General features: G+C 36.7%; 1 protein-coding gene across 1 annotated transcript in view; it reads left to right on the forward strand.

Moving 5' to 3' along the window:
* Nucleotides 1-13205, forward strand: part of LOC118909530 (girdin-like) — a 95003-nt gene that overhangs the window by 56319 nt on the left and 25479 nt on the right. Inside the window, 3 exon segments of the mRNA XM_057496962.1 lie at nt 9557-9638; nt 11588-11746; nt 12969-13115. Coding sequence (XP_057352945.1) covers nt 9557-9638; nt 11588-11746; nt 12969-13115 — 388 coding nt within the window.

Raw genomic sequence — 13205 nt, forward strand, 5'->3', positions numbered from 1 at the left:
TTCTGCCTGAGTGAATCCTGGCCCACCACTTAACTGAGTGACTATGGCCAAGTTACTTAATCTCTCTAAGATCAGTTTCCTAGCCTATTAAGTAGGAATAATAATTGTGCCTATTGTAAGGTTGTTGTGGGAGGTAAATTGTCAAGTGAACAGTGTCTAGTACATTAGTGCTCAATAAATGTAAGCTGCTATCACTGCTACTGTTTCTTTAGAGGGCGCTTGTGAGGATTAAGTGCTTGGCAAAGTGAAAAGTGCTTAACAAAAGTGCTTGGTACAGATAATTCGAGTTTGATAATTTTGGCCAAAAGATGGGCACAAAACACGAAATCAGTGAAAGGGCTAGAGTTAATGTGTAGAGGAGTAGAAACACCTGAGTGTGGAGTCAGGAAGTCAAAGGAGAGTGTTTTAAGGAAAAGAATGGAGTTGATTATATTAAATTCTGCTAAAAGATCCAAAAATAATCCACTGGATTTGGCAGTAAGGAAGTAATCAGCTCTTGAAAAACAGTGTCAGTGGGGAAGTGTGGATGAAAGCCTCGTTGCTATAAATAGTCAAATGAGTGCAGAAGGAAATGATTATTGAGGCTGGAAATCCTGGATAACTCTTGGAAAAATTATTTAAATTAATATTGCACATAAACCAAATTGAATTTCAGATGGATTAAAGAGCTAAATGTAAAAAATTAAATAATGATGAAAGAACCAAAAAGAAATATAGAAGTATGTATATATATTTGTCCTCTAGGTAGGGGATATCTTTGCACAAAGCAGAAGAAGTGGTTGCTCTTTTTTTTTTTTTTTGATATACAGTCTTATATTAGCTTCAGGTATACACCACAGTGGTTCAACAGTTACCCATATTAAATCCTCACCCACACTAGTACAGCTACTATCTGTCAACATAGGAAGATGTTACAGAATCATTGGCTATATTCTCCATGTTGTACTAATATCCCCAGGACCAACCTACATTATGATTGAGAATTTTTGTGCCGCTTTATCCCCCTCACACTCCCCACCCACCCACTCCAATGCCACCCCCATAGTAAACACCAGTCCCTTCTCAGTGTCTATGACACTACTGCTGTTTTGTTCATTGAGTTTTGCTTTGTATTTATATTCCACAAATAAGTGAAATCGTATCGTATTTGTCTTTCTCCATCTGATTTGTTTCACTGAGCACAATACTCTATAGCTCCATCCATGTTGTCGCAAATGGGAAGATTACTTTTCTTTTTATGGCTGAATAATATTCCATTGTGTATATGTACCACATATTCTTTATCCATTCATCTATTGATGAATACTTAGTTTGCTTCCATATCTTGGCCATTGTAAATAATGCAGCAATAAATGGGTGCGTTTATCTTTTTGGATCAAGGATTTTGTTGATTCAAAATTCCTAGGGTAAATTCCTAGAAGTGGAATTACTTTGTCGATAGGTGTTTCTATTTCTAATTTTTTGAAGAAACTCCACACTGCTTTGCACAGTGGCTGCACCAATTGACATTCCCATCAGCAGTCTAGGAGGGGTCCCATTTCTTCACATCCTCACCAACACTTATTTCTTGTCTTTTGTATAGTGGCCCTTCTGCTGGTGTGAGATGATACCTCATTGTGGTTTTGATTTACATTTCCCTGATGATTAGTGATGTAAAACATCTTTTCATGTGCCTGTTTGCCATCTGTATTTCTTCTTTGGAGAAATGTCTGTTTTGGTTCTCCACCCATTTTGTAATCAGGTTATTTGTTTTTTTGTGTTTAGGTGTATGAGCTCTTTATGTATTTTGGATGTTAACCCCTTATTAGATAAATCATTTACAGATATATTCTCTGATACTGTAGGTCGCTTTTTTGTTCTGCCGATGATGTCCTTTGCTGTACAGACACTTTTTTGTCTGATGTGGTCCCACTTGTTCGTTTTCAATTTTGTTTCCCTTGCCTGAAGGGATGTGTCCAGGAAAAAATTGCTTATATTTATGTTCAAGAGATTTTTGCCTATGTTTTCTTCAAAGAGTTTCATGGTTTCATACCTTATATTCAGGTCTTCGATCCATTTTGACTTTACTTTTTTGTGTATGGAGTTTGGCAGTAGTCCAGTTTCATTCTCTTGTATGTGGCTGCCTTTTCCCCATTGTATATTCATGGCTCCTTTATCGTATATTAATTGACCATATATCTGTGGGTTTATATCTGGGCTCTCTATTCTGTTCCATTGGTCTATGGGTCTGTTCTTGTGCCAGTACCAAATTGTCTTGATTACTGCGGCTTTGTAGTAGAACTTGAAGTCAGGGAGTGTAATCCCCCAGCTTTGTTCTTGTTTCTGAGGATTGCTTTGGCTCTTCAGGGTCTTTTGTGGTTCCATATGTATTTTAGAAGTAGTTGTTCTAGTCCACTGTAAAATGCTGTTGGTATTTTGATAGGAATTGCATTGAATCTGTAGATTGCTTTGGGCAAGATGGTCATTTTGACTGCATTCTTCCTACCTATGAGCATGGGATAGATTTCCACTTATTTGTGTCTTTAATTCCTCTCATGAATGTTTTAGAGTCTAGGTCTTTCACTTCCTTGGTAAGGTTTATTCCTAGGTATTTTATTCTTTTCAATGCAATTATAAATGAAATTATTTTCTTGATTTCCCTTTTTGCTAGTTCATTGTTAGTATATAGGAGTGTAACAGATTTCTGTCTGTTAATTTTATATCCTGCAACTTTACTGAATCCAGTTATTAGTTCTAGTAGTTTTTTCATCGATTCTTTAGGGTTTTCTATTTATAATATTTCATCTGCAAATAGTGACTTTAACTTTGAAATATTTATCAAGATGATTTGTGATCTCTGTTTCATTTAGCCCTCTTTCTGGTGTCTTAATCTGTTGTTTTGTTTGGAACATAGTTCTCTGCCTCCTCATTTTGTCAGGGTTCTGTGTTTTTTCTTTTCTATTAGATGGATTGATCTGCTATGCTTCCTGATGTAGAGAGTAAAGGCTTTATAAAGAAAGTGTCTTGTGGTGCCCAGAAGCTCAGGACTCTTTCCTCACAAGTCCCTGCTTCCCCTTTTCTGTGGAGCCCCAGCTGCTGTTGGTGGGCAATGGGTGGGGTTGCCTTCCTGTATGTCTTCTGGCCATGGTTTATCTCAATCTGCTGAGGCCCAGCAGTTTTCCTCAGCCAGGCCTATGTGATCATACCAGTGGTTTCTTTTGGGATTGTTGTGGGCAGGGCTGCCCTCTGCCCTGCAGCAATGGTGCGGCTGCTGCCTTAACAGGGTGTGCCGAGTGGTTTCAGGGGTAGTTGTACTATGTCAGGGTGCAGGCGTTGTCAAATCACCTGGTTGTGGAGTGCAGGGGTGCTCAGCAGTGGCTTAGCTGTGTGATTGGAGGGCATGGGGCATGCAGTAGCTGTGGTGGGGTGCTGAGGTGCTGGGAGGGGTGTAGGTGTGCTGAGTCAGTTAGTCCCGTGGTGGGTGTGGGGGGGTGCGCAGGTGTGCAGTGGGAGCGAGTTGTGCAGTGGGAGCCCATATCAGCAGTGCAGGCAGCATATCATGCTGCCGTGGCACACAGCTGCTAGAGCAGTGAGTCCTGTGGGTGCCCTCTACCAACAGTGGGGCACCATTACCCAGCTTGGCCACCCTTGGGGAGGAAGATACTCTCATATCTGGCTCCTGCAGGCACCTCCCCAGTTGGGCTGAAACAGAGCTGTGAAAGCTGGGAGAGTCTCCCAGGCAGCAAGGTCCAATGCTGTTGGGCTGAGTGGGCTGTCGCATTGGTGGGGTACAGGAAGGCACTTCAGAGTGAGGCCAGCAAGGAGAATGGCGTATCTAGGGCTCCCATGTGTGCCCAAGCTGTTGGGCCAAGGGAGTGTTGGGGAGGTGTTGTCCACCTGCCCTTCCTCCTGCAGAGATACGTCCCTCCAGCCCTTGCTCCTCTGGCTCCCCTCCCACTGCTGGCAGGTTTTTCAAACTGCTGCCTCTGCTTTTGGGCCTCAGCAGGACAAATGGAGCATGTCTGTCCTCCAAAGGTGGCTGGTGTCTCATCTCTCAGAGTATTCCAGCTGCCCCTGGTGTCTACTCCCTCTAATCAGCTGAACATAGTGCAGTGTGGTCTCGTGTTCCCAGAGCAGATCTCCAGGGCCAGGTGTGCAGAGTTCCTGGGCACCTATCCCCTCCCTGCTCTGTTCCTCTTCCTCCTGCCTGTGGGCTGGGACGGGTGAAGGGCTTGGGTCCCACTCCATTGGTGCTCTGCCACTTTACCTTTTCTGTGTGGTCTTCTCTTCTCCCCCAGGTGTAGATGCTCTGTTCTGCAGTCTTCAGTTCATTTTTGGGTTTAATTGGATTTGCTGTAGTTGCTTCCTTTGTGTGTGTGTGTGTGTGTGTGTGTGTGTGTGTGTGTGAGTGTGTGTGTGTGTGTGTGTAGATGTCTGTCTTGCCTTCCTACTCCTCCATATTCAGCCTCCCCTCCTGGTTGCTCTATTTTTATAAAAAATATTAAATATATAGACATCCAGAAAGAAACGAGTAAAATTAAAACATTTGAATATTAATCATAAAGTTAAACATAGAACTTTCATATGACCTAGATTCTGTGCCTAGGTGTATTCCCTCAGAATTGAAAACAGGGACTCAGAACAGGCATTTGTTATGCCTGTGTTCGTTGCCGCATTCTCCCAATAGCCAAGAGGTGGAAACAAGCCAAGTGTCCATGTACAGATGGATTCATAAACAAAATGTGCTATAAGCATATGATAGAATATTATTCAGCCAAAAAAGGATGAAATTTTCTTATCTGCTACAACATGAATGAGCTCTGAAAACAATTTGCTAAGTCAGATAAGACAGATACAAAGGACAAATATTGTATGATTCCACTTAAATGAATTATCTTTAATAGGCAAATTTAGAGAAACAAAAAGTACTTTAGAGGTAAGGGGTTGGAGGAATGGGGGAGTTATTGCTTAATGGTTTCAAAATTGGGGTGATGATGAAGTTCTGGGAATAAGTAGTGGTGATAATTTAACAACATTGTAAATGTCATTAATACCCCTGAATTATATATTTGAAATGGTTAAAATTACAATTTTATGTTATATATACATAACAATAAAAAAATTTTCTTAATTTTTAAAAATCATTCAACAAACTATAAAGAAATATTTGTAAGAAATATCTTATAAATCACAAAAGTAATAGCTTTTTTTCAGTTAAAAGACTTAAAATAATAGCTTTTTATCAGAAGAAGTTTTAGTGGCATAAAATAAAGCACAGTGATTCTTTCTTTGTATGCAAATAAATGCAATTTAGATCAATATCAGCACTTTTCGGTTGTTAAATTTTTTCACATATAGGCATTTTTATCCTCTGCTGGGTGTATTATAAATTGCTAACGACCTTTCTGAAGATCATTTTGACAGTATACATCAAAAACTTTCAAACCTGTAATGTATTTTTAGAAATCTGGAATATGTAGGTTTTATGTATAACTTTATTTACCAGACCATTATTCATTACAGTGAAAAATGGAATTCACTTAAATAAATTATAGTTTCTCTATCAAAGGAAATATTTTTCCATTAAAAATTATTGTTTTAAAAAAATGTATTGGTATGAGGGGATGTCAACAACACATTGTTTTTTTACAATGAACATTTACCCTTTATAAAAATTGAAATACAGTTCATATACACAAACATTTTATTAAAGAACAGATGGTGGGGGTTTATATGGGGGACCTGGTATAGGGGAGAGCCTAGTAAACATAATATTCGTCATGTAAGTGTAGATTAATGATACCAAAAAAAAAAAAAAAAAGGCAGTTCCTGTGTGGAGACCTCCAATGAGTCCTACACAAGGGTATAAAGGGCATATAAAAGTGTAGGCAAAGGGTCTGTTTGTGTTTATACAGAGGATCAAAGCCTAATTGGGCTACCCAGAAAATGAACTAAGATACGATATGAAAAAGAACTTCCAACATCAGCACTTTCTGGAAGACTCATGCCAGAAGGTGATCATCAAAAAACCCCAACAAAGATCCACGCACTGCTACAGGTGTAGATGCACTCATCCCACCAGTTCCTGGATTTCCCATGGGAATGAGGAAGGAGGTATCTAAGCTGGCCTGTGCATACAGTAAAACAACAAATTTGACTGGATCTATACTGTTGGAACTCAACCAAGAATTAGGAGAAGTGCAAATTGTAGTGCTCCAAATTCTTAAAACTACAGACTATTTACTGTTAAAAGAACATATGGGATGTGAACAGTCCCCAGGAATGGGTTGTTTTAATTTGTCTGATTTTTCTCAGACTGTTCGAGCTCAGTTGGACAATATCCAACATATCATAGATAAGTTTTCACAAATGCCTAAGGTGCCTAACTGGTTTTCTTGGTTTCACTGGAGATGGCTGGTAATTACAGGTATGATTTGGTTATGTAACTATACTCCTATTATGTTAATGTGTGTGCACAATTTAATTAGTAGTTTAAAACCTATACATGCTAAAGTTACTCTACAAGAAGATATGTCAAAGAAATAATCAATCTTCCCATGTTTTCTGCCACCTGCTACTTCTATAGCTTTTCTTCTTACTTCCTAATTACAACCCTTAAATAGAATTTGTGCCTCATATCAAATTTACCGAGTATCATAATTCTTCCAAGTGGTAAAGATACCTCAAGACAAATGCTGGGCATAGAAGCCACAGGGCATAAATATGCAAAGAAGTAAAAAGCTAACCTTTTCAAACAGTAAGGCTTCTCTCTCACTTACCAACTTCACATTTCCCTGTATGGCCCCGGAAGATGACTGGTTAGCCAGAGACGGGTAAGATTCCTCAAGGGAGGAACAACCTAAGACAGGCACAGTCGCAGGGGGGCCATCAGGTGAGAAATTGGGGATCAACAGAGGTGAGGCGTAGAACCTCAGCCCCCTGTTCTGAGAGAAATTTCCTGCATACATGGTTGTTTTATTGCCCTTGTCTAGCTTGGATTAACACATAGTCTACAGGCACACACCTGATCATCTACATTTGCTCTCTTACAACACTAAACTATGTTTTCTACCTTTATCTTGTATCTACCTACCACTTCAGCATTTTATTAAAAATAATAATAATAAAGAGAGAAATGTGGTATCCACATATAAATCAAGTATAAAAATCAAATGAGTATTCATATTTGAACTGACTGTTTATAGTTCATAATGCATGAGCAAAACCAAAAGTTTCTGTGATGACTGCCCTTGTACTGTTCACCATGTAACTTATTCACTATATAAGAATTTGTTCTCCATGTAAGAACTTGTTCGTTACGCTTCAGAAGATTGGAGACTGATGAAAATTAGGCTTGGGGTGGATTAATGATTGTGCATTGAGCATTGACTCCCCTATACAGAATTTTATTGTTGTTAACAACCATTTGATCAATGAATATGAGAGATGCCCTCACAACAACAACAACAAAAAGTACACACTTCCAATTGTAAAATAAATAAGTAACCGGGATGTAATGTATAGCATAAGGAATATAGTCAAAATATTGTAACAACTTGGTATGGTGATAGCTGGTACCTAGAATTATCATGTATATAAATGTTGAATCACTGTGTTGTACACCTGAAACTAATGTAATGTAATACTGTGTGTCAACTACCCTTCAATAAAAAATAATTACCTAAAAAAAAAAAAAAAAAAAAACTTTGTTACAACATCTAAACTACCTTTCAATAAAATTGTCTTTGTTAATGGAAAAAAAAAAAAAAGAACAGATGGTGGAAAGCCTCTCCCAGTTCTGCCAACCCCTGGGAGTTTCAGTTGCTGCTCTGGACCCCCACAGACCCCAGTGCCTCCTCTATCACAGCACCAGTCACATTGTCTCCAGACAAACTGTAGGTTCAGCAACGGCAGAGCCTTTGCTTCACCCATGTGACTATCCAACCCGCAGCCCAGGGCCTGTTTCAGAGCAGGAACTTGGGAAATGCTTTCTCAAGGACCCAGATGCCTGGTTCCCTTACCTTCCTGCCTCTGCACTGTTGTCCCTGGATTGCCTTTTCTTTCTATCCCAGCCTATGCAACTCTGTTTTTATTGTGCAAGTCCTAGCACAGATGCCAGCTTCCCCGGGGTGTCCTTCCTGAGCAAACTGACGCTGTGACTTGTCTCCCTGTAAAGCTTCAAGCTCTCACTGCTTCTACCACCAACTTGCCACTTTCACATAAGCTCTCCAGCTTGGTACCTTGAGGTTTTTTGCTTGTTTTGTTGGATACTTCTTTTCTTTTCATGTTACATTCCCAATGAAATTTTGTTTTCTAGTGAGGCTGTTGACATTTGCCAACATTTATCATTAGGGAAAGCTAGTTCCTTTAGACAGGTATGCATAGCATGTGGAACATGGTATGTACATGTAAAATCATGCTATTTGTTTCCTGTCTACTTCAGAAATAGATTTTAAAATGAAATAAGGTCGTAAATTTAGTTAATGGTATTGTACCAATGCCAAATTCCTGCTTTTGATACTATACTGCCAATATATAAAATGTCACCATTGAGGAAAGCTGTATGAAGGGTACATGAGAACAGGTACTATTTTTGCAATTTCCTTTAAGTCTATAACTATTTCAAAATAAAAATTTCTATGAAAACGACTTAAGACTGATTAAAAATATAAAACCACATTAAGTATTAAAATAATATGTAGATTAGATAGGACATACACATTTGGCTGTGCAAGCTTATTTATTAAGTTTTATAATATTAAAAGACTGGTAACAACCTAAGTGTATGACTATTGGTGATTATTTTTTGAGAACAGCACCATATAGAAATGGATTGATGGTATTTATGTATTATGCTTTTTTTTCTATGTATTGTTTTGTGAAAGTTTTTCCAATATCCTGTTGAATTAAAAATATCAAATGATAAAAAAAAAAACAACAGATGGTGGAAAAGTAGGGATAATGAGTGGAGACTTTATTTATGAGCGTGGCCTTGAAGGGAAGATAGAAAATGGGAGGTAGAAGTAAAGCAATTTAAAGAGAAAAAAAATAGTAGAAATTTGAAGATGTTTATAGACTACAAGGAAGAAACCAATAGAGATATAAAGACTATAGGAATCTGTGTGGCAGTGTATGATTTCCTTTAGGCCGTTGACTATGTTGAAAATAGTTTGGAGAACCTTATAAGTCTCAGACCCATATAGTATTGCCTTGCATGAAAACTCTTCCAGCTTATTTGTTTTTGACTATGCAGAGAGGGAGAGAGCAAGAAAGGGGAGTGAGAATGGAGGTTGGCAGGAAGGGTGAAGAGAGAGAAACTACCTTGTGAACTAAGAGGGCATTAATCCCTGAGGTTATTAGCCTTTGGAAAACTTTAAGGGGTAGTTTGATTAATGACATCCGATCACAAATTCCCAATGCCCATTTCTTTCTCTTTCTCCCCTTGGTTGGGGTTATGCCTAATGCTGTGTTCAACTAGATATTTAGTAATAATAATACATTTGTATTAATGCAGATGATGATCATAGTTTTCAAAAGCAGTAAGCTTATTATAAAATAAAGATTTTTTGCATTTAAGGGACGAAAATACTGAAGAGTTATTGGACTGCAAAGAAGAACTTGAGCAAATGGAAATAGAATTAAAAAGGCTGCAACAAGAGGTTTGTACCTGGAACTTTTATTATGTAGGACTGCTAAGTAATTGGGAATTAATTTTTCTCCTTATAATTTATAACTTTTACTTTAATGAATTATGAGGTTGCTGATGCTTAAAGAAATTTGATGACTTTTCAGTGTCTCTTTTCAAAAATTCTAGAGCCAAGATTAGAAATCAAGGTCTTTGGACTTTTCTTTTTTCTACATCAGTGTTACTCCAACCTCACTAAGATTCAGAGGAGCCTCTTAGGCCGAGGGCAGTTCCAAGTTTCTCTTTTATGTGCATTTGACTTCAGTGGGCTTGGAAGCTGGAACACCTGTACTGTAACCTGTGCTGGTTATATGTGTCTCCTTAGGTCTCTGCTCTTTGATGGTGCTTTATGTTAACTTATATACGATAGAATGTTTTTTGCTTTTTCCCTTTTTTTTTATTAAGATAAAAATTTTTTACTTTAAAAAAGTTATTTTTAGTTTACTAAAGCTTTATGTTTCTTAATCTTGAACCAAGATTGTTTAAGAGTTCACTTCTTTTAATAACTATAAGGTTTCATTTCCATTTGGAGGTAGTGCTTGAGGTCTTCTTTAACCATAAACGGTAGGACTGTGGTAAGCTGGACAATTATTTCTTTTCCTTACCCGAACGTGCCATTTTAAATTGAGGGAATATTCTACTTGCAGGATCATAAACTGGAACCTTGCTAGATGAATGACACTGGGAATCATGATATTTATTTCTAAATATGCTGTGGTTGCTTTCTACTTTTGGCAGCAGAATTTTTTATATGTGTGTTCTGTCTAAAACAGTGATTCTCGATCTTTTTGATCTCAAGACTCTTTTCCACTCTTGAAAATTAATAAGGATGTTTAATGTGGATTGTATCTACTGGTATTTACTATACTTGAAATTAAAACTTAAAAAACTAAATATTAATTCATTTAAAAAGAATATACAACCCATTCTATGCTAAAAATTATGTTAACCAAATAACCATTATTCCCCCCCACCCCCGCCAAATTAAGAAGACTTGTACTTTTACATTTTTGCAAATTCTTTAATGCCTGGCTTAATTGAAGACTACCAGATTCTCATATCTGTTTTCTGCATTCAGTCTCTTGAGATTTCACATGCTATGTAGTCTCTGGAAAGCTCCATTGCACTCTTGTGAGAGAATGAGAGCAAAAGGGTAAATAATGTTTTAGTATTATTCTGAAAATGGTTTTCAGCTCATGAACTCCCTGAAAGGGTTTCAGGGACCCACAGATGTCCCTGGATCACAGTGTGGTAACTGCTGTTCTAAAGTATTATGATAACTTATAAAAGGTTGAATTTTAATTTGCCTGAAATGACATTAAGATATGCAGCTAAGCATACCCTTGGAAGTATTAAAAAATACTCAGCAGAATTTTGTTACATTACCTGGATAGAAACATTATTTTTCCAAAGTAAGTAATGATGAATTTTAGTAATACAGTTTGCCTCTTCTGTGTTCTTACCCAGTATTTTAAAGTTAACTTTTTCACCTTAAGTTAATTATAAATGATTATGTTAAATAGAAGTACATTTACTTTAAAATATCCTGAATACTTTTTATATTCCTATATATAACATTTCATAAAAATTTGTGTTAAGTAGAGGTTCACTTATTTTAAAATATCCTGAGTATTTTTTATATTCCTAATACAGAATACTACAGAAAAATTGTATGTAAGCTTAAGTTTGTATATTTATATGTAAAAAAATATTTTAAAATACTTTTTATTCTTGGTTTTAAAAAAACTTATCTGTTCATTTAAAAAAAAACAACTTGAGATATAATTTACCTACCATAAAATTCACACTTTCAAAGTATACAATTTTTTTATTATTTAGTAAATTCATCAAGTTGTGCAACCAAAGGTTATCAATTTGAAAATATAAAACAATATTAAGATATTAATATTTATGTATATTTAGAACATGAACTTGCTTTCGGATGCTCATTCTGCAAGAATGTACCGAGATGAATTAGATGCACTTCAGGAGAAGGCAGTCAGACTTGATCAGCTGGAAAGTGAAGTCAGCAAATATAAAGAAAGGCTACATGATACTGAATTTTATAAGGCAAGAGTTGAGGTATGTTGCATAATTTAAGCCACTCACAATTTTTTTCTTTGAAATTGTTGCGATTTTTCAAAGTGCATTTCAAATGCACTTAATAAATGTAAGGAACTCTGGAAATGTTGACAAACTGTAAATACTTCCAGGTGTTTATGATAGGTGAGCATATCACTTAGACTTGTAAAAAGGGTTTGGGGACATAACTAATCTCATCGAATTCTTTGGGGTTCTTCTTTCATTCCTTTATTTTGCATTATAGGTAGGGAAGACTTGAGTCCTCTCGTAGTCAAAATAAAGTGTGTATCTCTACTAATTCAAACATGTTCCTAGAAGTGAAAGCAAAACGTATTTCTCTTTGCTGCTCAATGCAGAATACTAAAGTAGGATCAATGAAGGCTCTCTCAACACATGCTCATGCTCCTTCCCTTTCTCTCTCCCTCCCCTCTGAATATTTTTTCTTACTTAATGGTTGTGCTTCAGTGTTATGTGAAGTTGAGTTTGACAGCTAGAATTTGACAGTGCTTGCTTCTGCATTCTTTTTTCTTTTTTTAGTTTCTTCATTGTAAATGGGAGAATTTGGTTCACTTTCATTATGGGGATAAGGAAGCTGTATGCAAATTCAAGTGAAAATATTATAAGTGAAAGTAGTTAGAAACTAGTTCATTCCTGGTGATATAGATTCATGACAAAATAAAAGCATGCTGAATTAAAAAATAAAAAATCATTCATCATGACCAACTGTGGTTTATTCTAGAGATGCAAGGATGGTTCATTATCATCAGTCAGTGTGATACACCACATTAACATAAAGAAGGATAAAATCCATCAATAGATGCAGAAAATATATTTGACAAAATTCATTCATTCATTATAAAAACTCTCGACAAATTGGGTATAGAGGGAATGTACCTCAACATAATAAAGGCCATATATGACATACAGCTAGCATCAAAATAGTGAAAAGCTGAAAAAACCTTTCCTTCAAAAATCAGCAATGAGTCAAGGATGCCCACTCTTACCACTTTTTTCATGATATTGGAAGTCCTAGCCACAGCAATCAGACAAGAAAATGAAAAAACAAAAGGCATCCAAATTAGTAATGAAGAGGTTAAATTGTCACGATTTACAGATGACATGATAGTTTATATAGAAACCCAAAAGACTCTACAAAGAGTTAGAAAATTTAACAGATGTTAACCCATTTGTTGTAAATAAAGCCTATTTGAAATGCTTTTAGGAATTAAAAGAAGACAATCAAGTTTTATTTGAAACAAAAACCATGTTGGAGGTCCAATTAGAAGGCACTCGAGCTCATTCTGATAAATTGCATGAATTAGAAAAAGAGAATTTACAACTAAAAACTAAACTGCATGATATGGAAATGGTAAGTATTTTAAGGTAACATGGCCTCTAAGAAAAAAAAATACACGCTTCTTCTAATTTCGTTGTAATGACAAGGATGGCTAGTGCCCTT

Source organism: Manis pentadactyla, chromosome 2 (genome assembly GCF_030020395.1).
Source record: "Manis pentadactyla isolate mManPen7 chromosome 2, mManPen7.hap1, whole genome shotgun sequence".
Taxonomy (NCBI): domain Eukaryota; kingdom Metazoa; phylum Chordata; class Mammalia; order Pholidota; family Manidae; genus Manis; species Manis pentadactyla.